Raw genomic sequence first — 27,574 nt, 5'->3', positions numbered from 1 at the left:
CAAACTCGCCATCTCCGGATTGGCAATCCTACGCCTTTGCTCGCAAGGCTACTGGAAACCGATCTTCTTCTTCTCATTGGCATTACATCCCCCACTGTGATATTGCCGTCTCGTTACTTAGTGTGTTCATTCAGCAGTTCCACAGTTATTAACCGCAAGGTTTCTAAACCAAGTTACCATTTTGGCATCCGTTTATCATGAGGCTAACACGATGATACTGTTATGCCCAATTTCGACTTCCCGATAAAATTTCCAAACAGAAAAATGCCTAGACCAGCACCGGGAATCGAACCCAGCCACCCTCAGCATGGTCTTGCTTTATAGCCTCACATCATACCGCTAGGCTTAGGAGGGCCCCTAAACTTACATTTACAACCAAACAAGTTCAAATACGCTGTACTCCACTATAATAACATTGAATAAGAAAAGAAGGATGTATTTCTCTAGAATTGATTTAGACAGCAGAATAAATATAAGAAGTTTATTCTTGTACAGAGGCAGAAACAAGCATCGTCGTTCGTTTTATTTTCATGTATATACAGTCATGTAGCGATCTCTTTATTCGGAATAAATAGTTTAAAAAAGTATGCAATTCTTCACTTTTTGGCTTCGTTCTTCATGTATTTTTCTTTCAAGTTTTTAGACAGCGCATAATGCAAGCGTTATGAGTTTTAATCTTGCATTGTGTTATAGTGCAAATGTTGGTAATATTTCATGCGTTTTCCGTGCTTTTCTAGCATTTTTATCTTGTTTTGCAAAAGTGTGTCTTTCTAATTTTGATTAATTTGACTAATATATATTTCTAGCGTGGGATTTGCTACGACCAGAGAATAAGAGAGCACTTTTATATGAAATTCCCAGTAGGTGTAATACTTTTAAAATTTTAGCTATTGTGAAGCACGTGTTGCAACTACATTGCTTGTACCATTTAGAACTTTAAATAATCATACAAATTGGAATGTATTATACCAAACAAATTTTAGTTTAGAAATGCATTATTTTGTTTTATTTATAGTATACCATAGATCTGCTGCATTAGCGTGACTAGAATTTGTGTGCAAATATTCAAACTATGAACTTTGAGGGCATTGAGAACCTTTTCAAGCCAATTTTTGGTTGAAGGACAAGAAACGATAATAAAGAAATACCGTCCGGAAAAAGTTTCAAACATCACGGGACTTTGGCGCAGCCAGGGTTTATTCTACCTGGGTGTCTTTTTCCTTATAGTCGGACATATATTATTCAAACAGTCATCATTTTGAGGATAGAAACGTAATAAAACCGCATGCTGTTCAGAGCATACGAAAGACATTGGCTTAAGGTAGGAAGGTCAATCAGGGCATTGGACAGCACCAGTGGCGTAGCCACGGGGGTGGTTTTGGACATAAAACCCCCCCCAGAGACAAAATTTTTAGAAGAAATTTTTTTTTCGAACCTTCTCGAAATTAAAAAATGTTCAGAAACCCCCCCCCCCCCCAGACCAATTTTCTGGCTACGCCACTGGACAGCACAATTGAACTTGTATTTAATTCAATGTCTAGCGGCACAGAATATTTTAAATTCACTAGGAATCATCAAAGATATTTATAGGTTTGGTGTCGTTAACGAATATGTACCAATGGAAGTTCCTGTCAAGCCTAAAGCAGAAGGATCTATGACACACGAAAATGTACTTAAAAATATTCTGAGATCATTTGTAATACTTCCAAATAAAAACTGCTTATGTTTTAATTTACTTTTTTACTCTAGGGAGATCTTAGACTCAATAGTAAAGCCACGAACTGAATATCAGTATTTTTTTTCACAAATATAGGTACACTTAAAATTAATCAACGAAATAAAATTAAACATTTCAGTAAACTTTGAACTGAACTGGAAGTCGAGCTGCAAAAGCAATCACATTACACAAGTGAAACATACAAACATACACAGAGTAGGGGTAGGTAGGAGCCAGCTACTGTTAAACTAGACAACTACAATTTCTTCAAAGTTAGTTAACCACCTTCACCAGGGTACCTGTTTCTTCGAGTTCCCTTTCATCAAGTTCCTTCAGCTCACCGTCGTCGTTTTCCTCCATGTCGCCGGGATCGGCTTCAATTTCCACGACAACTTCCTCTGCCACTTCATCCTCCTTGGAGCCATTTTCTTCCTCCTCGATGATCGGTTTTCCTTCCTGGGAGGTGATCTTCGGCGATGTTTCCGAGGAACTGATCGGCAACGTGGAAGGCCTTATCAGCTTACCACCGGCACCGGTTGCCAATTTGAACGGAAAAGCCGGCAACTGCTCCACCTGTGGGGTGTGCACTGCCACAATTTCCGTTTGTGTTTCGCAACTATCCTTCAGACTGCTCGATGACGTGTCCGCAGTGGATGCTGACATGCTCGCATTGGCAAAGAACTGCATACACGTGACAATATCCTTCACAGACGTTTGCAGCTGTTGCACCTTGTGGAATAAATAAGGGAAAATGAATTAATCAAAGCTTCCTATACACTATTAATCACTATCACTATATTTTTTACATTATTATTTTTTACATTTTCATCAAATTTTATTTAACCCATAAGCGTGGCTTCCCAACTAACATTTAATGTCAATGTAAATGTTATTTCAATTCGTCTATACGGCTTCAAGCTGAATATGTGTGCTGTTGCTGTACCTACATATGATCAAGGACTTTTATTCAATGCTTCCATCAGCAAATCTGGCGAATCTATTCAGCCGTTTTTGACGCGCCTGCATAACTACTGTACAGCCACTAAATTTAATTTAATTAAATATTGTTTAAGAGGAGAGAGTGCGGAACGTTGTGTAACCATCAAGGATACAAAAGTTGCGAAAAAGCTTCGTAAATTCGTTTATAGCGACATTACGCTGTATTATTAGTGCTATAATGCCGTGAATTGCAAGTCAGTCTCTTCTGTACATGGATGTCATATACAGATGGGACTAACTTGCGACTCACGGCAGTATAACAAGAAAGAAAGCTATTTGAATGTGAATGCTACTCATCGCAATAAGGAAAGTTGCTAACAAGCAATACAATTACATACCGGGATGCTAGAACCGTTTAAAAAAAGGCCATCAAAGTTAGCAAGTCAGACTGTTACAAGGAGTTGTGTCGAGAAGCAGACGCCAACCCATGGGGGGACGATTATAGAGTCGTGATGGCGAAGATGAAGGGTCCATCGACGCCAGCCGAAAAGTGTCCGTTGTGTCCGAAAAGTTGAAGGAGATCATGGAGGGTCTTTTCCCGAAATACGACCCGACCACGTGGCCACCAATACCGTACGGCGAAGAAGAAGAAACAAACGCCGAGTATCAATGTGTCCAATAAGGAGCTTGCATAAGCGGCGAAGCGCCTGCAGTCGAAGAAAGTCCCCGGTCCGGATGGAATACCGAACGTGGCGCTGAAAGCTGCGCTTTTGGCATGTCCGGATATGTTCAGAACAGTGCTGCAAAAGTTCCTGGACGAAGGCAACTTCTCTGAAATGTGGAAGTTTCAGAAGCTGGTGTTGCTGCCGAAGCCAGAAAAGCCTCCGGGTAATCCGGCTGTGTGCAGACCTATATGTCTGTTGGACACACTCGGGAAGCTCCTGGAGAGGATTATCCTGAATAGGCTTGCGAAATGTACGGAGGGTGAGCGCGGACTGTCGAAGATGCAGTTTGGGTTCATCAAAGGAGTTTCAATGGTGGATGCAATTCGGACAGTGCTCGAGAGCGCTGAGAAGGCATCCAAACAGAAGCGAAGAGGAGATCGATATTGCGCAGTGGTAACAATAGAGGTAAAAAATGCGATCAATAGTGCCAGCTTTAAAGCCATCGCATCAGCGCTGCATAGAATGCGGGTCCCTGGTTACCTGTGCCATATCCTGAAGAGCTACTTTCAGAGCAGAGTGTTGGTGTACGACACTAACGAAGGGTGTAAGTCGATGCGGGTTACAGCAGGTGTTCCTCAAGGCTCCATTCTCGGTCCAACTCTTTGGAACGGGATGTACGATGGAGTCCTGAGTCTGCGGTTGCCTAGAAATGTTAAAATCGTGGGTTTTGCGGACGACGTGTCACTGACGGTGGTGATGGGCGAGACACTTGAAAATGTAGAGGTGTTGGCGACGGAGGTGATAGCAATGATCGAGAGCTGGATGAACGGAGTGAAGCTGCAAATAGCTCACCATAAGACGGAGGTGCTATTAGTCAGCAACTGTAAGGCAATTCAGCGGAGGGATATCGTCGTTGGTGATCATGCGATTGGATCGAAGCGATCACTTAAACATCTGGGAGTGATGATCGATGACTGACTAAATTTCAATAGCCACGTCGATTACGTCTGCGAAAAGTCAGCGAAGGCTATGAGCGCAGTAGCAAGGATCATGCCAAACGTTGGCGGTCCAAGAAGGAGCACCTGACGTCTACTAGTTAGGGTCTGTTCACAAATTACGTAACGCTTTTGGGGGGAGGGGGGAGTGCCCACTTGCGTTATACTTTGTTACGCTAAAAAGTGGGGGAGGGGGTGGGTACTACCAAATGTTACGCATAACGCGAATAAAAATTTATTTTAAAGGTTTTTTCTATTCACTGATTGAAGTAATTGCTAATATGTCTTAATCAAGACGATGAATACGTATCAACCTTTCCTCTTCACTACCATACTACGCATAATTGTCCCATGCTAGTCTCTGTAGCTTTTTAATTTTTATCAGTGCAAGCTATATTGATGTATTTTTTGGGAGTCCTAAAAGATAGCGAGTTTTATTCGAATAATTGTTGCCAAATTCCGAGGCATTTTTGTCTCACGATGAATATTTACGATTTCTACAGATTATATTATTTTATGGAACGACGCTTTTATTGGTATTGTATTTCGTGATTAGATTTTCCAAACCAAGCCAAAGTTAATAGACGCAATCCAAAGAGTTTTGATTCTAAGCAATTGCATTTTAGCTCAACCACTTCAACCAATTTAAAAAAAAAATGTTTATCGTTATCGTTTTAGTCATTACCGAAACTAGCACTTAATCCCGCCAAACTGAAATTTGAATGGCCATGGTCGCAGATTTACGTTTTTACTAGCTGCATTCTTGATATCCTTGGTTTCAATCATGTGCCGTTTCTATTCTAAAAGTGTTCAATAAATACCAAAACCCACATGCTTCAGAAAAAGATAAAAATGGCTTTAAAATTTTCGCAGTTACGCGTTGTATGGGGGGGGAGGGGTGCGAAAAATGTTACTTTTTGTTACGAGGGGGAGGGAGGGGGTCAAAAACTCGAATTTTTGCGTAATGTAATTTGTGAACAGACCCTTAGTGTCTCGTCATCGATATTGCGGTATGGAGTCCCTGCTTGGGGTAATGCGCTGGAAATCAAGCGGAACCGTAGAAGGCTACAAAGTGCGTTCCGGCTGATGGCTATATGAGTCGCGAGCGCCTACAGAACGATATCATCGGAGGCAGTATGCGTTATCGCTGGGATGGTCCCTATCTGCATCAGTCTGACGGAAGATATTGAGTGCTATCAGCGGAAAGACACGAGAAACGTGAGAAAGATAGAGAGAATCCGTTCAATGAAGAGGTGGCAGCATGAATGGGACAGTACGGACAATGGGAAGTGAACTCACCGAATCATTTCAAACCTGTCAACGTGGATGAACAGGAAGCATGGCGAAGTAAACTTTCACCTGACACAGTTCCTGAAAGGCCACGGCTGCTTCAGCAAATATTCACATCGGTTTTGGCATGCTGCTTTGCCATTTTGCCCGGAGTGTGAGAACGTGATAGAACAAATATGCCGAGAGGAAAGCACGTGGAATGCAGTCGACAGGGTAGCTACACGGATTTTATCCGAGTTGCAGAAGAAATTGCGTAACGACCAAAGAGCAGCGGTATCAGGAGAACTTCCTTCGTCGGGGACTAGACCGAGTAGTTCGCGATGAAATACAACCAGTTACGGGTCGTCAGGGCACCAGTGACACCAGGGACGCACTGCTCCCCGGAATCGCTGGACTGACCTTGGCACTCGGCTGGTTGGCGTCGGTATCGGAAGAACCTCCTTCGCCGGGGCTCTGTCGGAGTAGGTTAGATTCGCCGTTGGGACGAGACCGAGTAGATTGTGAAGAATGAGCTGCTAAAGTCGCCGAGACACCAGCCAAGTCAAGGTGAAGGCTGGGTACACCGGCGATACAAAGGAGTGCTGCTGAACAGCTTAAGGTGATTATAGAATGAAGCCCGTGGTGAATTTCAAATTCACCACACGTTTATCTACATACATTTTAATAAGCCCAAATCTGGCGGAATAGTTTTCATACAGTACTGAAAATCAAATTATGATTGTTCAGCATAATTAAGCAAACGATCTACCATTATTTCAGCCCCATACGCGTTATGGTTCTTTCATCTCGTGCGCTTGAAAAAATATTGGAAAAGCACGTGGTTTACAAAATGGCCGATTTTCTGGCTTCATTCTATAATCACCTTAACAGGCCGACATCTCCGAGGTAAAACATATTGGTAGTACCGGAGAAGTTTAAGTAAAGACGAGAATAGGATGGAAAGATGGAAAGTTCGAATAGTAGTTTATCTTGCGGTCCGAGGGGAACCAAGGTAACAAAACAAGTAAAGGATGTTTTTCCCTCATTCGAGGTTTTTTTCCGCTTCTACCGTGAAGCAAGTTTCCATAGAAGCAAGGAGCCCAATCCCCGTGAATGTTACCAAGCAGTTTTGCGAGGAAGTGCAGACGAAAGTGTCATAAACTCGATAAAAAAAAACACACACACACACACACACACAGAGACATCTCCTCTACAAAAAGTTTGTTTTAGGAGCGAACATATAGCCTTTACGTATACTTTGTATACGAGAAAGGCAATTATGTTTTTAAAAGCTTTATTTTCTAATGCTGATTTCTTATAAGAAAATCCAAGTTTTCATCAACTTTTGCTAATTGACCTTTCCCGTCAGAAATTTTTATTCGCTCAATCGATTCTTTGGCTTATTCAAGGTCAACTTTTCCAAAGAACCCATAATTTTTTGACATCTGAGTACCTATTTAAACATTTTAAAACCAAAATCGAAAAAGTGCTGTTTTTTTAAGATTGGCCCGATTTTGAACGAACATCGGTGGATTTTTCAGACCGGTTCACACGTGCAGCACTTATTTGGTTTCTGTTTTCAATTTTAAAAATAGTTAGAGGCTTCAAAAATATGGATTCTTTGACGAAATTGATCTTAAATAAGCCAAAGAATCGACTAAGACAATAAAACGAGATATAATTTTTGAAGGGAAAGGTCAATTCATCTGTATTTCAGATTTATTTTATTTTAATAATATTTTTTCAGTATCAAGGCATTTGTTGGACTATAGTTTTTATAGTTTAGATAGAGAAAGGCATAATAGCGGTAAAAATTAAGGGGTCTTGCCCCGGGTGGCGATCTTGCCCCGTCCTACCCAACGTGACAATTTTTTGCAGTAAATTCAAATAGAAGTTTCCAATGATTGCAGAACAAGATTCATACTTGTATATCATATTTTTTTTAATTATTGAAAAAATTCGTCCCGCATCCTGTAATTCAGTATTCACCATGAAAAGTAATGTTGTTTAAATCAAAGCCGATTCAGAAATAGAAAGAATTAATCCTACCTGGTTCATGAGCATCGAGCAAGTCTTGGTCAAGTCCTGCACTACAAGTACGGAGCTGTTTTCGTTGTTGATCACATCCAGTTTCAAGGTGTCAGTCGTCCCGTTAGCAGCCTGCGTCGGCTGCATAGCGGATACCTTCTTCCACAGAGCGTTGATGGCTTGCATTTGCAGCTGTTGTATCTTCCGCTCATTTTCCAGTGCGGTTTTGGTCATTTCCATATCTTTGGTCAATTTCAAAATGTAGTCCTGCGTTCTTTTCTTCTGCAAGATGTCGGCTATGTTTTGGCCTCTCTTCCGCGTCTGGTAGCCGCGCCAAATTTTCTGAATAAGTATGGCAGAATTTTCGGTGGTTTTGTTGTTGACAACCGTGGACCCATCCACGTCGTCCTTCTCTTTGGCTTTCGTAAAGATTTGGCCACTTTGCTGGGCTGCCTTATTCCGTATGGTTTTCAGCTTATCTATGTTGATTGCTTCGCTGTCTTCGTCCGAGCTAACGGCATTGCTGGAGCCGCCATCTGGCGGGGTGGCGTGGGCGCCGTGGGCCGAACCTCTTGACTGGGCAGACAACGCTCGGGAGTGATTGCTGCTGGCGCCGGTCAACGTTTTACGGGGTGACAGCGACGGGGAGGAACGCTCGCTACTGACACTGTTGCTGGTGCTGTTGTTAGTTGAGGTGCTGCGCTTCGTCGGGCGTGGGCTCGAGCTTTTCATTGTACTCGTAGGGATACCTGCGGCGCGGGTATTATCTGCAAATAGAGAGTTTGTGAACGATGAGATTCGATAATTGGATATTGCATGTAAGTTACCGTCTATGAAGATTGTGAATGTAAACATTATTGATTGACCGAATAAGCGAAAAAGCTTTTATCGCAGTGACAGATATAACATGGCTACTACGTTCAACTTTTGTATACACTTCTCACACCTAGCTCTCACCGTGTTATATTTTCCTCCCCAAATTCCATCTATCCCGCTTTTTTGAAAATACATGAGCACAAAATCTGACGATTAAATTCCCTAAGGGCCAATTTCTTCACCTCCGCTTAACTCTTAAGCGGTGCTTACCCATACGCTTAAACTTGGTTTAAGCACTAAGCGGAGGTGAAGAAATCGGCCCTAAGTGTAATACCATGTTTGTGAAAACGAACTATATTTTTTCGCGACAATATGGTTTGTAGTGACTTAGAGTTTTTTTTCCTGTAGAGTTTCTTGTAGCTCCTCCATAGAAGGGCGACATTGATATATGTGCTGACGGTGTTGAACTTAATTTTAAGATTAAGAAAAACACCTAAATAAAGCCTAAAGAAGGGCTTCAGCAATTGTGCTAAGCTGTAGCTATCCAATTAGAAATACTTGCCTTTGGTTTTAATAGCCTTCGGAATCTGCGGTGTCTGCGGCTGTGGCTGATTGGCACAGTTCTGCATGTTACGCTGCACAATGGTTGCCGGCGATGTAGTCGGTCCGCAATCGGGACTCATCAGCGATTCCGGTACGGGCACCATCTTGGACGCAGCTGCTAGCGGCCCTCCCATGATAACCTGTCCAGCAGGTGGTTGATCTAAAATGAAACAGCGGTTAGAAGGGGATAATATGGGCCAAAATGGTTACAGCTAACCGTTGTATAGATTGGCACTTCCAGTGCTGATTTGTTGCTTCGACAAAACGATACTTTCATGCATTGAAGTATTCATGGAGTTGTTGCTACCACCAGTGGCGTTCAACATGTTTGGATCAAGACTTTGAGTCATGATGCTATCAGAAGTGATGTTATCTATGAGAGATTTTGTAAGCTCAAATAGTTGACTGCCTCCGCTTGAATTTTCGATCTGGCTGCAGGACATTATGTTAGTGGAAGTGTTACCGTGATAGCTACTAGACATGGTGTCCGGGGAGTGTTGGCGACCACTTAGTCGAGTAACTAAAAATAGATGCGTATGAATTAGTTTGATTCATTTAGAAAGTATCTATAAAGCACCTCTTGGTGACTGTATTCGGCTTTGTCCCTTCCGTCTGAGCGATGATGGGGAATTATTCACGGGGGTAGTGGCTCCATCCCCTCCTCCGGTGCTTTGCTCCTGCAGCTGCCTTTGATGTTGCTGAGCTTTACTCAAGATCAACCGCAACTTACGTTCGTTTTCGTTCTCCAATGCTTCTCCTGATAGTGGACAAACGGTACTCAGATAACGTGCCAGGGCGACTTGTTCACCCACACGGAACTGACGGCCACGTCCCTGACTGTAGAGCCATTCTGCTTTAAGACTCTCAATGGCTGTCACTACGAAACCATCAATCATCTTAACGCTCATGCACCAATTAAGCACAAAAGGTCGGTAATCAAACCCCCTGTAATGGATAGTACTTTCAAGTTAATACCGAACTACAATCGTTTACGTTAACGTGTTCATTTAAAACATTGCATTTAAAAAAAGAACGAGGCCAATTGATATTTCCCGTGAAAAATGTATCTCGTTTTATTGACGCTTCAATAATGTGATCAGAAGCATTTTTCAAAGTTATTCTAATTTAAATATTTTTTTAGGCCAAAATCTATTTGGAATGTACTTTTTCCGTATTAATTTTCAAGCCAGTGATGTAATCCAGATAGGCGTCCAGCGTTTCGCAAGACGCTTGCTGGTCACATTACGCTTTAATGTTGCATGAAGAAGAAGAAGCAGAAAGATGATACATAATCGAAAAAAACCTCCACGGGCAACCATACGAAGAAGTTTTTAAAATTATTGTCAAAAAATCTATAAGTAATTTAATCAAAAACGGTAAGCAGTACAGGGTTAGTAAAGGGTGCAGGGTACTGTAATATAAACATTTCTATACGAAATTTTATTTTGTGATATTACACTTAATACACAGTATAAGAGAAGTCCAACCCCGTACTGATTACCGTTTTTAATTTAATTGCTTATGGAATTTTTTAGAAGATTTTTAAAAACTTCTTCGTATGCTTTCCCGTGGAATTTTTTTACGATTATCACCATTCTGCTTCTTCTTCTTCATGCCACGTCAAAGCGCCAAATGTATCAATCGATTATTTGGCAACTATTTTTAATTAATTAATGGTTATATTATTTCCTTAATTCAACGGTAGTATTACAATTTTTACTTTTATAGTTCAGAGATTTGGATTACCTTTCAGCTGAGAGCAATTCTATTTCATTACAAGAGACGTAAGGAGCATTGAGCAGGATTTCACTAGCTACAATTAGCTTTTTTAGGGAAAAGGGTGCAAAAAGAACCCTAGATCTCAGATTGTCTTAAGGCTAATATCAATATGAGTGTTTCGATGAGCGGATTTGCTAACGACTCACAGGAAGTTATGAAGGATCTCGTAGCCCGTTCGATGCTTGTGTCGATAGTGTTGACACCGGCCAACTTGTGCAGATCGTAGGTCGGATACCAGGGATTCAAGTTGAGGACCATCTTGAACAGTTTGTTCTGTTTTACCTGAAGTCGCTTGCGGTGAGATTTTGCGCAGTAGCCCCAGACCGCCGATGCATAGGTCATTATAGGCCGGATGATACTCTTGACGACCAGTAACTTGTTTTTGATGTGTAGTTTTGACCTACGATTTAGCAGAAGGCTTTAGAAGCACGATCTATCTTTTCAGCGATATAGTTAACATGTTTGTCGAACTTGAGCTTCTTGTCAAACACCACTCCCAGATACTTGACTTCTTCGTCCCACATAGTTGGTTGGCCATTGATCGTTATCGATCTGCGGGGGAAGTATCGAGCTACGCGTCTCCTGGTGAAAAATATGGACTGGGTTTTCCCAGAATTAAGCTTGATGCGCCATTTCCGTTGGAATTCCTCCAGGTTGTTCATTGCCGCTTGGAGGTAGGTGACAACAATTTGTGGATCTTTGTCCGACGCCAGGAAAGCAGTATCATCCGCAAAGAATGCGTAGGACACACCATCAACCATTAGTATATCGGATGTGAGGACGTTGTACTCCAAAGGGTATGTTGTGCTCATTAGAGTTCTCGCCATTCACAGCCACCGTGAAGGTCCGATTTGACAGGAATGATTGGATAATCTTAACCAGGTAGAGCTACAGATTCGATCGGAAGAGTTTGTACACCACAGCGTCTTGTCATAAGGAATCGTACGCCTTCTCAACATCGAGGAGAATCATACCAGTCGATTTACCCGTTAGGAATCCACGATTCACCATTCACCACGAGTTGATGTACCGTTGAGTGTCCCGTTTTGAAGCCGATCTGTTGTGGTGGAATGACTTCCTCTGTCTCTAGGTGTCGGTTTAACCGGGCAAGGATTACCCTTTCGAGGACTTTGCTTAGGCTGCTCAGGAGACTTATCGGTCGGTAGTTACCGGGGTTGGTGATATTAGCCTTTGGAATAGCTATTACATTACATTGGCGTGCTTCCAGCCGGTCGAAAAGTAACCCAAGACTAGGCACGCATTGAAGATCTTGGTCAAAACGATCAGTCTTTTTCTTGGCAGGTGTTCCGGATTCCGTCCTGCCGCCTACCTTCTTTGGGAAAAATTCTACGCGTAGGAACAGCAGCCTCCTCAGCTACCTTGATGAAAAGATATTTTAGTTACTAGATAAATATTGTCGCTGTCGTCGCTGTCCGGAACATCTTTTGCTGGCGAGGATAGGGGAGCTAAATGTCAAAGAAGGAAAATCCATACGATTTGACAGGTATGTACCACACATGTTTCGGACAGCAGAACAAAGGGAACCGAAGCGACAATCTTTATCTAGTAACTAAAATATCTTTTCCTTGATGACCTCAGTGATTTTGCCTATCGCGGCGTCGATTTTCTGTGGACGATCCAGATCGTTGATCCAGCTTGCAGTGGTGTCAATTTCCTGATCAATTTTCCTAGCGAAGGTGCTCCAGTTCGCCTTGTCGAAGCAGCTGATGAGCTTACCAGCCGGGGCTATTGGAACGTCGGCATCGATGGTGAAGGCGCAGACAAACAGACGTAGCACTTCTCATTTCAACATTGTTCACGTGTTTAACGGTTGATTTGAAATTCATCTGTGTCACGCGATTGTGCCAAGAGAGGCGCTAGTGTTCAATCGCTTTGACATTTGATTAGTGTACAGCATCCATTCGCTAACTGGGCTAAAACACCAGCCCAGTTAACGAACGCCGCTTTTTAACTGGGCTGACGAGGGAATTCGCGATGCATTGCTGTGATCGTGTTTTACATGAAGCTTAAAGAATATACCATTCAGAGTCCCCTCGTCACCGAGTCTTTGTTTTTGTTTTTTGACGGATAACTGCTTTTTAACTGGGCTTTGGCCCAGTTAGCGAACGCCCAGTTAAAAAACAGTCCAGTTAAAACGCGCCCAGTTAGCGAACTGTTGCTGTATATGCTGCTGAATGTTTTATGTGTTAATAACGATGATGATGATGCTTCATATAGAAGTATGCGTTAGGAGCAAACGTCAAATAGGAAATAATCATGGTCGACTGTGTTTCTCGCGATTCTGATAATAGATGGCAGTAGTGTTTTCTAAAAAGGTGTAACGATAATTTCTCGAGCAATTTATATGAAGAGTTACGTCTATTTATCTGTGGTGAAGGTTACATTAGTTGACCAATCGATCACTCGTGGCGCGCACATCGGATTTGCTCTAGTTTGACGTTTGCTCACTACCGCCATCTGGTTTGTGATTTGCCCAACTAACTGGAATCAACAGATGTCGTTAGTGTTTAAACGACGATGAATTTGATGAGTGAATGTTCAATGTGTTGTCTGTTTGTCTGTGGTTACATGCAGATGGTCTGATGATAGTTCGACGTGCGATTTCGGCTTTGACATCTATTAGGCTATCCATGAGGACATTCAGTGATGGGACTGACAATCGAAATCAAAACAAAGTGTGTATGCAGTTGAATGGAACTCACGTCTGGTGTAAACCGCGCTTAACACTTTCCTTTGAATTGTTCTGTCAGTCCGGTCAGAATCTGTCAAAAAATCAAGGTAAACAAAAATCGTCAGCTGATCTCAGCTGTCTTATGGATTGCCTTATACTAAGTTGTTTGAAATAACGAGTTCCAAAGTTGAAGGCCTCCCTCGCCCGGACGGGTAGCGAGTGCGAGTGTCAAGAGCGTGAATGTAGAAGTCCGCGAACTCGTGCTCTTGATTGTTTGCCGTGATACCGATTGTTTCGATTGCTCGCGTAAGTTTCCAGTTTAGAGAAAGAAATACCGTTTCTCACTAGAATCGCTACTCCTCCCCCTCGGATGGCGTTCGGCGAGTTTCGATCCGCTCTCACAATGGCGTAGTTTTCATGGTACACTGAATTGTTGAGCTGCAGCCAGGTTTCAGTTATTACAGCGATGTCGATTTCGTGGGTCTCGAGGAAGTGGAAAAATTCCACAGCCTTGTTACGAATGGAACGGCAGTTCCAATTCACCACCTTAAATGAACTAAGATTGGCCATTGTAGATGTACTTGATGATAAGTTCGCTAAGAGCGAGAAATTGCATTGCCTTCGATTGGCAATTCGAAAGTCTGGCGAAGAGCTCACTAGCAAGGCACATGAATTCCTGAACGGTAAACAGGTTTGACGAACCGAAATTGTGTGTTGTGTAAATATCCCGTCCGTTGAATCATGCTAGATGTTATGCAACGTACACACCAGTCAAGCAGTTCGACGAACATTGACTCCACCCCCAAGAAAACGCTTCGGTTGCTGCTTTGTTTGAACGTGTGTGAAGTTGTTCGAACAACAATTTGACAGTTGGCGGCTCGGTTGGAAAAAATTAAAACGGTTTGATTTTGGTTTGAGTTGTCGGGGGTGGAGTCCAAAATTCGCCGAACATATTTGAACATTTGTAGTGAAGTTGCACAAACCCCCATATATTTTTTGATGGTTGGTGCTCAAGTTGGCGCTTCGGTCGTTCGTGTGTGATATTGTTGGTCGAATAAATTGATTGTTCGTGTCGCTGTTGATAAAACTTGATGGATGTTTGAATAAACGAAAGGTGGAGTCAATGTTGGTCAAACTGCTTGACCGTGTGTACGTTCCATTAAGGTTCCCCCAAACACACGCGACGCGACAGTCGCGACGCGATTCTATCGCTTGGCGACAGCGATTCTGTCGTCGTTGGTATGGAAGTGTAAATAGAACATTGCCTGCAGCGACCCAACGATAGAATCGCGGCGACTAGTTGTCGCCGTCGCGGCGATAGAATCGCCTAGGTCTGGGGGAGCCTTTAAGTGTTCAGTCTGTGCGACCTCTGGTCGAAGATGGTGATTCTGTCTTTAAAGAAATGAGGGTTTTTCCTGGACGACTTGGGAATATGTAGGATTCGAGCTTGTTATGCTGCCTAGCAAATGACTCAGGTCGCTACTCGGTGCCCTGGAGGTAGGTAAAGGTACGGTCGAAACAGGGCTGGATTTAGCCGAAAGGGGGCCGGGGCCGACAGCTTGTGGGGCCCCAAAATGTACAAAAAAGGTTGGTTTTGGTACATAAGATTTATGGAGGGGGGCGGGGTCGTGGCCCATAAATCCGGCCCTGGGTCGAAATCTTTGCAAAGTTATTCCTGGGGGACGGTCTGGCCCTCTTCCTAGTAGTCAAATTCTGTAAGTGCTTGAGCCGAGTCGGCCAGCCCTTGTAGTTCGCTGTATGGTTTTGGCTGCAGTTGGCGCAACGGATTTGCGAACGGTCCTCGTTGGCAGTTGCGTCGGCCCTCGCAGGTACAGAACATTCCGATGTCTGACGAAGTTCACCGCATTTAACGCACTTTGCTTCCAGGTTGCAGTTCCTCATTCCGTGGCCGAACTGCTGGCAGCGGAAGCACTGGACAATGTCGGATTTGTTTCACTGGACAATGTCGGATGTCGAATTCCTGCGACGGCGACCCGTCTCTTTGTCAACAAAAGGAGGTTTCACTGGGACTTCCTTCTGCTGTTTGCGGATCTTTTTCGAACCGTAGTTCATCCGAACCACGATCTGCGAGGACCCGTGTCCATCGCTTGGCCGCGGTGGCGGCTTAGTCGACTTCTCCTTCCCCAGGGCGTTGGCGGACTCACCGAAAACACTAGCTAAACTTTTCTTTTAGAGATGTATACACACCGAGAGCGTTACTCCAAAACAGCAACTATTTTAAAAAATCGAAAACAAAAACCAAAAAAGTGTTGCACCTCTCAATCGGTCTGAAAAATTTACTCGCTGTTCGCTCAATATCGAGCAAATGTTAGGCCAATCTTTAAAAACAGCACTTTTTTATTGTGTTTTAAATTAAAAAAATACTAAGAGGCACCAAAAGTTATGGGTTCTTTGGATAAGTTTACCTTAAATTAAATAAAGAATCGATTGACCCGATAAAAACAAATTAACGGGAAGGGTTAAATGTTTTTGAATTACGATCTTAGTTTTTATCCTATATGGAAAATGAAGATTCAAAAAGTCTCCCCAACTCGAATAACCGCCTTATAGTTGACTTATGTAATACTCACATAGAACTTCCAGTCATCTGAACACAAGGGTTATCCGCAATAGTGATGCTGTTGAGATTATTTAAGTGACTTAACGTACACATCTCGTTCAAATCGGAAATGTTATTCTTCGCCAGCGTTAACGTTTCCAACGAGTGGGGCAAATTTTTATCACATTGCCTCAAGTGGGCGACTCTGTTTCCATTTATGTATAGCTCCTGAAAACAAAAACATAAAATTAATTAAGCTCCCATAAGCGTCCGCACCAAGCGACCAACCTTTAAATTTTTCAAAAACGAAATATCCGAAATGATGCCGATGCTGTTCTCCGACAGGTTCAGATATTCCAAATTAGTGTTGGTATTCAGATGCTCGATCGTTTTGATGTTGTTGCCTTCTAAATTGAGGTGAGTCAGCTGAATCAAATCTTTAAGCCCTTCGATAGTTAAAATTCCATTGTAGGCAAGGTTCAGTTCACGGAGGCAATGCAGCCGGCAAACGCCGTACATCCGAAGCAGCTGATTTTTACAAAGTGATAACTGGGTAGAAGGAGATGAATGTGAATTGAATTAGCTTTTGTTAGATAAAAAATAGGTTTACCTTTTCAATCTTAAGATACGAATCAATATTGTCGATCTTCTGCAGCTCGTTGTCGTCCAGAATCAGCACCTTGTACTGCTGTGCGTCGTCTGTTTTGGGAATCTTTTTCAGGCATTTTTTCGATAAGTCCAAGGTAAGCTTTTGAGATTCGGCTTCGATCTCTGGTAATAGCAAAAAAACGATATGGAATTATTGAGTTTAATAGATATTAGGGTAAGGGGCAGTCAACAATGCTGGCAAGTCAAGTATGGCTTCAATGTTTCATGTTTTGCATCAAATATTCAAACCGAATTCAAATGCTCAAAACATAATCCGTTAAAGTAAACCACAGAACACAAATTCTCGACAAATTCATTACAACATTTAAAATATTTACCCATTTTGTTGAATTTTGAACTTGCACAACACCTTTTTTCCACCCGAGCTGTCAAAAGATATCCTTGTTTTTCACTTTCACTTTTCCTGCAGCCTTATCCTTTTGTGTTGCGTTTCTTCTTCGCAGTCCTCGCACAAAGCCAAAATTTTTACGCGGTGGGTGCGAATCCGAGGACATCCAATTATTTTATCGGATACAACGGCCCTTCAGAAACGATATAGAAATAATCGAAAAACATCGCATGCATTGCGGCAGACTTGCCGGAAATGTCAAAATCGAAAAGTGGCGCTCAAAATCAGTCGATTTTGTTTATAGTATTCTCACGAATTTGCAAAATTTCATGTTTATTCGCGTTAATCAGCAGTGAAAAATAATATAATTAGAACTCAACCCTGTTCGTATTGAAACTAATAACGCTACAATGGAGTTTTTTGAACCTCGCTCGATCGTAAACGGTGCCCTGCTCAAGCGTCATTCCGGTCATCAAGTAAGCATCCATTTGTTCGTCGAACAGGGGGACAAGGATAGCCGCAGCTTCACCGGCAAGTCTACCGATGGAGTGCAGATACAGGTCACGTTCAACGAACCGCTAAGTGCGAAGCTGCAGGGCTGCTGGGTGGAAGTAATTGGAATGGCCGGATCTAACGATAGTGTTCGGTGCCGTGAGGTGAGTGCATTAAATTTTCGTTAATTGCATTTTTGCGCTGTATCGCCTTTTAAAAATGTGGGCAAATCCTAAATAGCGATTTTTATAATAATTGTTAAAAAAAATCTTAGCATACCTTTTAGATTGAAAAAATTTCAAAATTAATTCATACTACTTAATTTTTTTTACTCAAATATTAGGTACGTGCCCTTGCCTCTCACGCTTACCATATAGAAAAGTTTTTGATTGCTTCTAAAAATGCCACAATTTCGTATATTTTGCAGATAATCACATACAAAAAGAAAGAAGGTGAGGAGGACTTTGACGTCGATGGGCATAACATGTTGTGTAATTTCATGGCAAACTGTCGCGATATCTATCGAATGGGATAAATTGGATCACAAAGAAGCTCCGTAAGTTAATTTATACACTTTTTATTCGTTCAAATATATGTTGGTTTAAGGAAATCGATTCACACATAGAAATCAGCACTGCTGAAAGTCTTCTAGATGCTTCCGAAAGCCAGTCGTTAACGCTAGATGTTTTGGGTTGATCTGCGAGTCCGTCATGCAAGCGAAGCGAATCTCGTCGTTGAATTTCTGTACGGTGATCGATACGCTTGTATTCGACTGTGGTGGTCTGAAGTAGATGATGTCTCTGATCGGGTGCTCGAGTAGATTCTTATATTGTCCAACGTTTCGATTCTCTATCACCTCCGTCACCGTAACGGCAAATCGTCGGGATAGAAAGTTCATAAGCAGCTTCATGAGGACCAGTGGCATCCCGTCCGTCAGGAAGTCATGTCTGAGCTGTGCTATCGTTAAGAAATTGAGCATTACTTGTTGTCGTCGTATTTTGGAAATGGACGATCGAATCGTTTGCAACAGTTGGTTGTTATCATCAACGGCTATAGGAAGATTGAGCGAAACAAATCCACTGTTTCCAGTCTGGTAATTGGTCATTCCGAATAGATAGTCCTCCAACATGCAGCGTCCACTGATCTGGATTGTGGAGGGTACTTTACCATCCCCTTCCTGACAAAGTGCTTTGAGCGATTTAGACATGATTGCGAGCAATACTTCAATGTCGCTCGGTGGTTTACTTCGTGGTACACTCCGCAGGACACCTGTACCCAAATGGAAGAGAAAACGTTAAGTAAATACCTTCGTTATTATATTATTGGAGATATAAATGTAACACTTAAGGACAAAGCGGGACGGAAATACCAAAGAAGCAATCAGTTTTTAATAAAAACGTCAGTTTTAAATATAGTCTATTCTCGGGTACTTATTCAAAAGGACGTATGTGATTTTGTAAACAAAGATTTAAACGTCGATTTGTCCAATCTGATGGCACTCCCACGCAAACCAACACCACCAACAGGTAGCCGAAGGCTTCCCCTATCTGTCTGTGGTGATGGTTTGCGTGGGAGCTCTATCAGATTGGACAAATCGACGTTTGAATCTTTGTTTACAAAATCACATACGTCCTTTTGAATAAGTACCCGAGTATTTAAAATGACGTGACGTTCAGATTTTGCCATCGCAATTCGCAACTAATCAACACGATGGGAAGTGCGCGGCAAACTACAGTTGTGGTCGATTTTAGTGTGCTTCCAATTCGTCCCGACGTCTGGAAAGTCAAGCATTTCTTGGAAGTTAAAAGCATTCAATTGCTTAACACCCGCAATTGTTTCCTGATAGGGTTGGTAGACAAAAGAGTCGCTATTAATCAGAGCACAATTGTATGCAAAGGAAAGCAATACATATAAGATTCCGGTTTACGTGGATAGCAAGGTGGTGATCGTTAGGCACGGCAAATGCTGGGTAAAGCGTACCATTGGTACTTCGCGTACCTGAAGGAACAAAATAGACCACATTTTGCGGTCCTTAGCCTCTTACCCAGCAACTCCTATCCCTACATCCTCGTGACGCTGACCGGGATATGAACAACTTTAGGGAAGATTGGGTAACCAACAACGGTGGGAACTATGGGAAAGGGGCCGGGATTTTGATTTTCCGTGTCCAAATTCCGAAAACATCGCATATGCAAAAATGCGTGGGGAAAAAATCCGCGAACCAAATTCCCGAGGTGTGAGGCTACCTTTAAAGGCTACCTTACACCTCGGGAAAATTTTCCGCCGGATTTTGGTCCCCGTGCATTTAAATGGAACCAGGATTTTTATTTTCCGTGCCCAAAATCCGAAAACATCGCATATGCAAAAATACATGGGGAAAAAATCCGCGGACCAAATTCCCGAGGTGTGAGGCTACCTTAAGGTAGCCTCACACCTCGGGAATTTGGTCCGCGGATTTTTTCCCCATGCATTTTTGCATATGCGATGTTTTCGGGATTTGGGCACGGAAAATCAAAATCCCGGCCCCATTTAAAATGCACGGGGACCAAAATCCGGCGGAAAATTTTCCCGAGGTGTAAGGTAGCCTTTAGGGCGACTGATCATCGTCCGAGTGCCAGCACTGTGCACATCGTGTTGGATCGTGTCAGCATCGAGAAGATTCTACAGTTACCAAGAAAGGCAAAAGTAGAGCAAACGGATTGATTCAACGGCAACAGACCCGGCAACGAATGAAGGACAACGATTGGAAAGTCGGATCTTGGAACGTGAGAACTTTGAATGAACCCGCACGTTTTGGGCTCCTGGCTCGTAAGCTGCAGAAGGTCGGCGTGAGTGTGGCAGCAATCCAGGAAATACGGTGGCCCAGAACTGGAGAACGTGAATTCTGGGCGGCGGATCCCATAGCAAACACTTCATTCAAGTACAGCAACAGTTCGCTAACTGGGCGCGTTTTAACTGGACTGTTTTTTTAACTGGGCGTTCGCTAACTGGGCCAAAGCCCAGTTAAAAGCAGTTATCCGTCAAAAAACAACAACAAAGACTCGTTGACGAGGGGACTCTGAATGGCATATTCGTTAAGCTTCATGTAAAACACGATCACAACAATGCCTCGCGAATTCCCTCGTCAGCCCAGTTAAAAAGCGGCGTTCGTTAACTGGGCTGATGTTTCAGCCCAGTTAGCGAACGGATGCTGTATCACATCTACTATAGCGGCGGTGATAGAGCAGAACGAGGAGTTTACAGGCTTCACAATAGCCTGATCAGCATCTATGCCCCAACGAATGATAAGCCTGATGACGTGAAGGATAAGTTGTATGAGAGCCTTTACAAGGCCTACGGAGGGTGCCCAACACACGATGTAAAGATTGTCATCGGGGATGCAAATGCGCAGGTCGGAAGAGATAGTTTCTTTCCCCCTGTCATTGGTACGGAAACGATAATGGTCTGAGACATGTAACCTTTGCTGCTGCTAGAGGGATGACAATAAGCAGTACCTACTTCGCACGTAAGAATATCCGCAAACACACCTGGTAACATCCGAATGGAGACACTTGCTCACAGATAGACCACGTGCTGGTTGACGGACGACATTTCTCGGATGTTATAGATGTAAGGTCCTTCAGAGGTCCGAACATTGACTCGCATTACTACCTTGTAGTTGCAAAAAATCAGACGCTACTTTCCAGCGTCACGAATTCACGAAACAACAGAATGATGCGTTTGAATATCCAACGCTTGTCAGTTGAAGGAGTTGCTGAGCAGTACGACCTGAAGCTGGACGAACGAATAGGAGATGCCACCGGATCTGCCGACATCAACAGATTGTAGAAAAATATCCACGTAGCTGAGCGACGCCAACGAAATGGTTGGTTTGATGAGGAGAGCCAGCGAGTGACGGACGAGAAAAATGTTGCTAGCAGTTGAATGCTAGTGGCTCGTACCCATTCCAACAGGGAGCGGTACAGTGTAGCAAGGGCAGAAAAGAAACGAATTCACCGCAGAAAAAAAGGCAACACGAAGAGAGTGTGGTAGCTGAAGCACAGGAGAACATGGATAGAAACGATATGCGGAGGTTTTACGCAACTGTCAATGGCGCGTGGCATAAGACTGCGCTAGTGCCCGCCATGTGCGATGACCGACAGGGGAATTTGCTGACAGACAAGACTATGGTGGCAGCTAGATGGAAGAAGCATTTCGAAGATTTGTTGAACGGTGAAAATGAAGGTGTATTAAGGAGCAGGATGGACTTAGTCGACGACGGTCAAGCTGTGGAACCACCAACGCTGGACGAGGTTAATAAAGCTCTAAACGAGCTGAAAAACAGTAAAGCTGCTGGGAAGGACGAGATCTCTATCGAGCTTCTCAAACACGGAAGTGAGCAGCTGCATCAATCAATCCACCACATCATCCAGAAAATATGGCAGGATGAAGAACTGCCTGCCGGTTGGTATACGATGCCTGCCTGCCGATGGCATACGCCCAATCTAAGAGAAAGGGCACAGACTAGAGTGTGTTAATTATAGAGGGATCACCCTTCTGAACTCGGCGTATAAAATCCTGTCGCGTATCCTGTTTAACAGACTGAGACCGCTTGAGGAGTCCTTCGCCGGCGAATACCAGGCAGGTTTTCGTGAGGGCCGATCAACGACGGATCATATGTTTAGCCTACGGATAATCCTTGTTAAATTCCGGGAGTACAACTTGCAGACTCTCCATCTGTTCATTGATTTCAAAGCAGCGTACGATTCAGTAAAAGAAATGAGCTTTGGCAGATAATGTCCGAACATGGTTTTCCGGCGAAACTGATTAGACTGATACGTGCAACCCTGGATGGCTCGAAATCAAGTATTCGGATTGCAGACTAAGTGTCAACCTCGTTTGTGACCTTAGACGGATTGAAGCAGGGAGAGGCACTTTCGAATTTATTGTTCAGCATTGCACTTGAAGGCGCTATTAGGAGATTTGGCGTACAGAGGTACGCTGCCATAAATCTCCAAGACCGACGATTATGGAGCTCTACTATACGCTAGGCATAGAGGTATCGACGCTGTAGCCAACCAGGTATCCAGGCAGATCGTTAGGGTTCACGATCTACCCTGACGGTAAGCCACAGTGCTGTACATGAGTATATGCTCCAGTATGGAGAAGTGATTTCTATACGTAACGAAACATGGAAGCATTATTTTCCGGGGAATTCGAACGGTGTACTGGTGGTGCGAATAAAATTATTTCAACACATACCATCGTTCATAAGCATTGGAAAATATAACACCATGGTAACTTACAATAATCAGCCGAAAAATAACTCTGATAGGAAATAAATCATTAGTTTAGCTCACCTATTTTCGAATGTGTGGCAGTTTCTTCCAAACGATTTGCCTGAAGTTCCGAAGATTGAATTTTCTCCGACCAGGATACAACTTTCCTACCGCATAGAGACACATTCTGCAAGTAGTGTTCAGTATCCGGCTTCTGCTCGAACAGCTCTTCGAACACCAACTTCGGCGCGGAAAAGAAAAGTTTCACTCCCTTCCAATACTCCACAAATGCTCCGAAGCAAACCGGTAAATATTCCAGCATGAACCCGACCAACGTGTTCCGTTTGATTTTTTTCATCAAAATGTAAATTCGGATGGCTTCCATCTCCTGAAATACGTACCACGGTAACATTAGTGTTATGGTGGCTCCAACTTTCCAAAATATGAAAACCAACTCCTTTATGACATTTATCGGATCGACGGATATCATGATGGCGTTCCAAATGGTGCGAAGGTTTAGATTTCTTCGTTGAATTTCGCGATCAATCAGTGATTTGAGGTAGTCTATTTTCATCAACGGGTTACCCGACACCTTCGAGAAACCTTTGGAAAAATCTGACACTATGGTGACCACTCCGATCAAGAGCACCGAAACGAGCTGTTGTATTCCGGCAATGTGCTTCTTTTCAATATCAGGAGATTCCAGAGGATCATGTTGGTAGATAAATTCGTTCCATTTGTTGCTGACCATGGCTCCGATATCGTTCCATATTCGCGGGAGATAGACCGGACGCTCCAGCAAGTTGGCGAATATTGAATCGCAGTCTGAGATTTGCTTGTCGTGTTCGATTTTGCTGTCTATCAACAGCAAGTCGGAGATTCTTAGTTTTTGTTGCTCTTCTAAAAGAAGATGATGAATTCGGTACAACATATAATAGTAGGGAGCACTGGCATCGCATTCCGCCGAACCGCTAGCCGTCGCACCGTACGTCATCGGAATGCAGAAAATTTGCCATGGTGGAATTTCCGGTGGCATATATTTTGATATTATATCGCTCACGCAGTCTTGCAGGTTTGATTCAGTTAAGGGACGTCCTCGGTGTAGGGGTGGCGTGAGAATAATATGGTTGTCTATGTTGAAATCTCTGTAATATATGAAGAAAAGTAGTAAGTCATTCGTATAAGGTTTTACAGTTCATCGTCACAGCCGATAACTGTTACAACTAGAAACTTGGGGGTTTTGGGGCTATGTTAGCAAAGATTTGCCTAACTAACAAATAAGATTTAGAGTAAATAAGATTTTTGTCAATATGCGAGTTATTTTTACAATGAGTCTAAGTAGCTGCGTATCTGTGTATGGAAATACTTCATAGGCGTTTTCAAACATCCCCTTTGTAATTGTGTATGAAACCTGTGCCTTGAAGGCTGGAAGGCTTGGCTAGCGCCCCCGTCGCGGCAAGTGACCTAGAAGGATAATCGATCGCGATCAAGGTTGATGTGGGACAAGGATGGCTCAAAGGCATGGAAATCCGGTTACTCGGAGTAGGCTAGATCCACCACCGAGAACATATCGAGTAGATCGTGGCTTGCGAATACACCGATCTTGGGTCGTCTGGGTACCATTGAACCGGAAACTTCGCCCGGAATCTTTGAATTGACCTCGGCAATCGTTCGGTCACCTGTTGAGGTGGGTCGTCGGTTGTGGGGGATATCGGAATGGGATTGATCTGAAGTGGACCACGAGGAGAGCCAAAGGGCTCAAACGGAATTACGTTTGCCAGAACATAGAAGGGGCCGAGTTTGCCAATTTAGGAAGGGTGCTGAATGTAGAAAGAGTTTGCCTCTCGATGTGGTACCGAAAGGTAGTTCCGGGGGGATCTAGACTGAAATCCAAGGTGTTTCATTGGTGGGTGCTTTCTGTCAGATGTTTCTTGTCAGGACGAGTCCCACACTTCAGTGCCCAAAAGTGTTAGAGGGATGGCAACCTCCTAAACACGGATGCTGGATATTGCAGAGTCGTTGATGCAACATTTGGTCAAACGTAGACTCGCACATATTGTACGAAGTACTCGAACCAACATTTTACATGCTGATCGTTTGGATTGGTGAGTAAATATCCTGTTGCATCTTTCGTCGGCATCATCGGATTGATCCATCTTTCACTCAGGCGTTATGAAATAAATCACTCATGTGTCCTGAGCACCGCAAGAGGTACATAGGGCCAACGTAAAATATTTCCATTCTGCTCGGCAGCTCGCTTTGGTCTTGATCTGGGCCCAGATTCCTGTCTATTTCTTTTATTTCTTTATTGAACCTACGTCGTCACGAGTCACTTGGTCTGCCTCTTCTACGATGTCGTGCTAGATTTCAGTCCAGCGCATAGCTGGCTGCGTGCCCACATCAACGCATTTGTCCATTTTTCACGGCGTGAACCTCGGCGTGAACGATGAAAGCAATTGATGCAATTCATACACCCAACCAGCGGATGGCAGATTTTAATACAGTTCTGCATAAGAACCTTACAGAAACTGTATAATAATTGGAAATATACAATTTCGGGAGATTTTAATACAATTGTTGTATTGAAATAATACAAATTTGTATTATTTTTTCTTATTGGCATTCAAACCCAACTCCTAGGAGGGTTCCGTAGCGTAGCTGGCTACACGTACGACTTATAAGCGGACGGTCATGGGTTAGATTCCCAGCCTCCCTCCACCAAGCCCTTATCAGTCGTCGGAGGAGCAGCACGTTTGCGTAAGCGGTTTGATTTCTTATCAAACTTTCGATACTGTTGCTTCTTTTCTTCATATTCTAATTCTTCCAGGCGGGACTTTTATTTTTCGAAAAATCGAATGTTCCCTGTGTCACACTACTCCTCCATTTGAAATATCCCTACCAGCTACTGCTTAGAAAGGTGCTACGAAGATCAGCAACCATGTTCGTCCACCAATAAACCGATTGCCGGTTGATTTAGTCCTCCTTGGCATTGTTACGTCACAAGCTCATGTCAGGGCATCGAATAACTCTAAGACAAAGACAACGAATAACTCTAAGAGCTAAGACAAAGAATCCGATTTTGGGTACTCGGTACAAACACCTCGGTCCAGCCTGGCAGATGTGAGCTTTGTCCTTCAGCTCCACACCTCCAGCATAGCCTACTCCGATTTGGACTCCTGCATTAATATGACTTATGCCCAAAATCGAAGCACGTCGACGTATGGAAACACTTATGTGTATCACTTCAGCTTATAATGCACTTCCCAATCGCAAATTCCACCTGTTGCACCGCCGTACGGTTATAAGAGAACTGATTAGAAGAGAGAAGCCTTTAATATTTGTTTCAGTCTGGAGTATAAAAGTATAAATGCTACATAACCGCATATATCTGGATAATAAAAATTATATAAATTAACCTAACATATGAGAACACAAACATGAAACGACTTGAAAGTTGATTCTTTGCTTATAGGATATACTTACTTTGTTTTCTTCACAAATGCATATTGTCCCCAACAGGAAATCAGAGGGAACTTCAGTCTTGAGAAACACAATCGTCCATAAGAATCACGACGAGTTAGGACGTGTTCGCCAAACTTTGCTTTGATGGCATCGATGTTACAGCTTCCTACAAGTTTTCAAATAAGTTCAATATTTTCCGAAAGCGTCAATTGACCGCCAATGGCACTTGCCTTCTAGTTGCAACAATATGTGAAATACTCCTGGATTCCTGGAAGTGTCCACCAAACTCCGGATATTGTTCGTGCGTGCAAACTTCAGGTATGGGTATCGGTTCGCCAGAAATGCGATCCATAGTTTACGAATTGTCGAAACGGCTGTTAATCAGAGCAATCATTTAATTGCAATCATCCATGTGAATGCGATAAGCGATTACGTTAAGAATGCAATTTTTGCAATTCATGCTCATCAACGCTGACCACCAGCTGATCACTGCCATGCATCACACGTGGCGTTGCATTTCTACGGGTGGCTGAGACACTCCGCATACACTCGATCGAGTGTTTATATATATAGCTTTTTGTTTACAAAACAAACTAGAAAGCAACCCAAAATATACTCACTTGCATAGCTGATAACAAGAGTTGGTAGGAGTGTACAGAACAACAGAAAAAACAGCAACGTTTTTGTAGCTGATTTGATTGATTCATACAGTCCACCTCCCACAACCATGATTAGACGACTAGGTTGTCCTTTTTCCGGTCTGTAGGTGCTGTTTAGAGATAGACGAAACTGTTTGGCTTAAAGCGATGTAGAAAAAGCGATGTTATGTTAGGACAGTGCGCGGTCCAATCGTAACCGTATCACTACTGTACTCGTGAGAATGTTTTAAAAGACTGATACTGGAAGTCGACGCGCAACGAATATAAGGATTTACGGATGAATGATTGATTTATGTATTATCTTCGTAATTATTAAACATTTACACTCCTGTGTTTCAGTGTTCATCTTCTTTTTTGATAATGTCGGCTCTCATTTGAACAGAGGAATATGAGGAGTGTTATATTGGTCGAGCGTTTAAGACGTTCTATTTGACACCAGGTTCACTCTGGGATCGAAGGTACGAATCTTATCGATTTCGCGATTGATGACACGACATATTGCAGAATCACCAATCGCTTACCTGATGAATTGTAATCGAAAGCGTGCTATATGATTTTGTGTATGTATGACATTTAATGTGTTCAAGCTTTTCAGATAACACGCGATCTATGAGTAGGAAGACTTGATACCTTGAGAAACTTG

At 43.0% G+C, this 27,574-nt stretch overlaps 3 protein-coding genes across 3 annotated transcripts; 1 reads left to right on the top strand and 2 right to left on the bottom strand.

Annotated features, from left to right (window-relative positions):
• Positions 1-1,501: 1,501 nt before the first annotated feature.
• On the bottom strand, positions 1,502-17,201 carry LOC134212060 (centrosomal protein of 97 kDa). Its single transcript, XM_062689566.1, has 9 exons — positions 17,050-17,201; positions 16,674-16,834; positions 16,352-16,612; positions 16,095-16,291; positions 9,610-9,977; positions 9,250-9,552; positions 8,992-9,192; positions 7,635-8,380; positions 1,502-2,446 (listed from the first exon to the last, which is right to left on the bottom strand). The coding sequence occupies exons 1-9, from the start codon at positions 17,051-17,053 to the stop codon at positions 1,991-1,993; spliced, it is 2,697 nt and encodes an 898-aa protein (XP_062545550.1). The 5' UTR covers positions 17,054-17,201; the 3' UTR covers positions 1,502-1,990.
• A 117-nt stretch (positions 17,202-17,318) lies between these two features.
• On the top strand, positions 17,319-18,180 carry LOC134212063 (uncharacterized). Its single transcript, XM_062689569.1, has 2 exons — positions 17,319-17,716; positions 17,980-18,180. Exons 1-2 carry the CDS (start codon positions 17,471-17,473, stop codon positions 18,085-18,087), a joined length of 354 nt encoding a protein of 117 aa, XP_062545553.1. The 5' UTR covers positions 17,319-17,470; the 3' UTR covers positions 18,088-18,180.
• Positions 18,114-27,297, bottom strand: LOC134212061 (uncharacterized). Its single transcript, XM_062689567.1, has 5 exons — positions 26,893-27,297; positions 26,499-26,646; positions 26,294-26,434; positions 22,892-23,955; positions 18,114-18,821 (listed from the first exon to the last, which is right to left on the bottom strand). Exons 1-5 carry the CDS (start codon positions 26,999-27,001, stop codon positions 18,181-18,183), a joined length of 2,103 nt encoding a protein of 700 aa, XP_062545551.1. The 5' UTR covers positions 27,002-27,297; the 3' UTR covers positions 18,114-18,180.
• Between the last annotated feature and the right edge of the window lie 277 nt (positions 27,298-27,574).

Source organism: Armigeres subalbatus, chromosome 2 (assembly GCF_024139115.2).
Source record: "Armigeres subalbatus isolate Guangzhou_Male chromosome 2, GZ_Asu_2, whole genome shotgun sequence".
Classification (NCBI taxonomy): domain Eukaryota; kingdom Metazoa; phylum Arthropoda; class Insecta; order Diptera; family Culicidae; genus Armigeres; species Armigeres subalbatus.
Note: the sequence above shows the minus strand (reverse complement) of the source record. Positions and strands in the feature narration are given on the sequence as shown.

Coding starts and splice junctions, on each gene's coding strand:
- LOC134212060 (XM_062689566.1), bottom strand. Junction 9,978..16,094: donor CAGATGACTGGAAGTTCTAT/GTGAGTATTACA, acceptor TATCCATTACAG/GGGGTTTGATTACCGACCTT. Junction 9,193..9,249: donor AAGTGCCAATCTATACAACG/GTTAGCTGTAAC, acceptor GTTTCATTTTAG/ATCAACCACCTGCTGGACAG.
- LOC134212063 (XM_062689569.1), top strand. CDS start 17,471: ATGGAGTTTTTTGAACCTCGCTCGATCGTAAACGGTGCCCTGCTCAAG. Junction 17,717..17,979: donor ATAGTGTTCGGTGCCGTGAG/GTGAGTGCATTA, acceptor TATATTTTGCAG/ATAATCACATACAAAAAGAA.
- LOC134212061 (XM_062689567.1), bottom strand. CDS start 27,001: ATGGTTGTGGGAGGTGGACTGTATGAATCAATCAAATCAGCTACAAAA. Junction 26,647..26,892: donor TCTTGTTATCAGCTATGCAA/GTGAGTATATTT, acceptor TCTGATTAACAG/CCGTTTCGACAATTCGTAAA. Junction 26,435..26,498: donor TTGTTGCAACTAGAAGGCAA/GTGCCATTGGCG, acceptor ACTTGTAGGAAG/CTGTAACATCGATGCCATCA.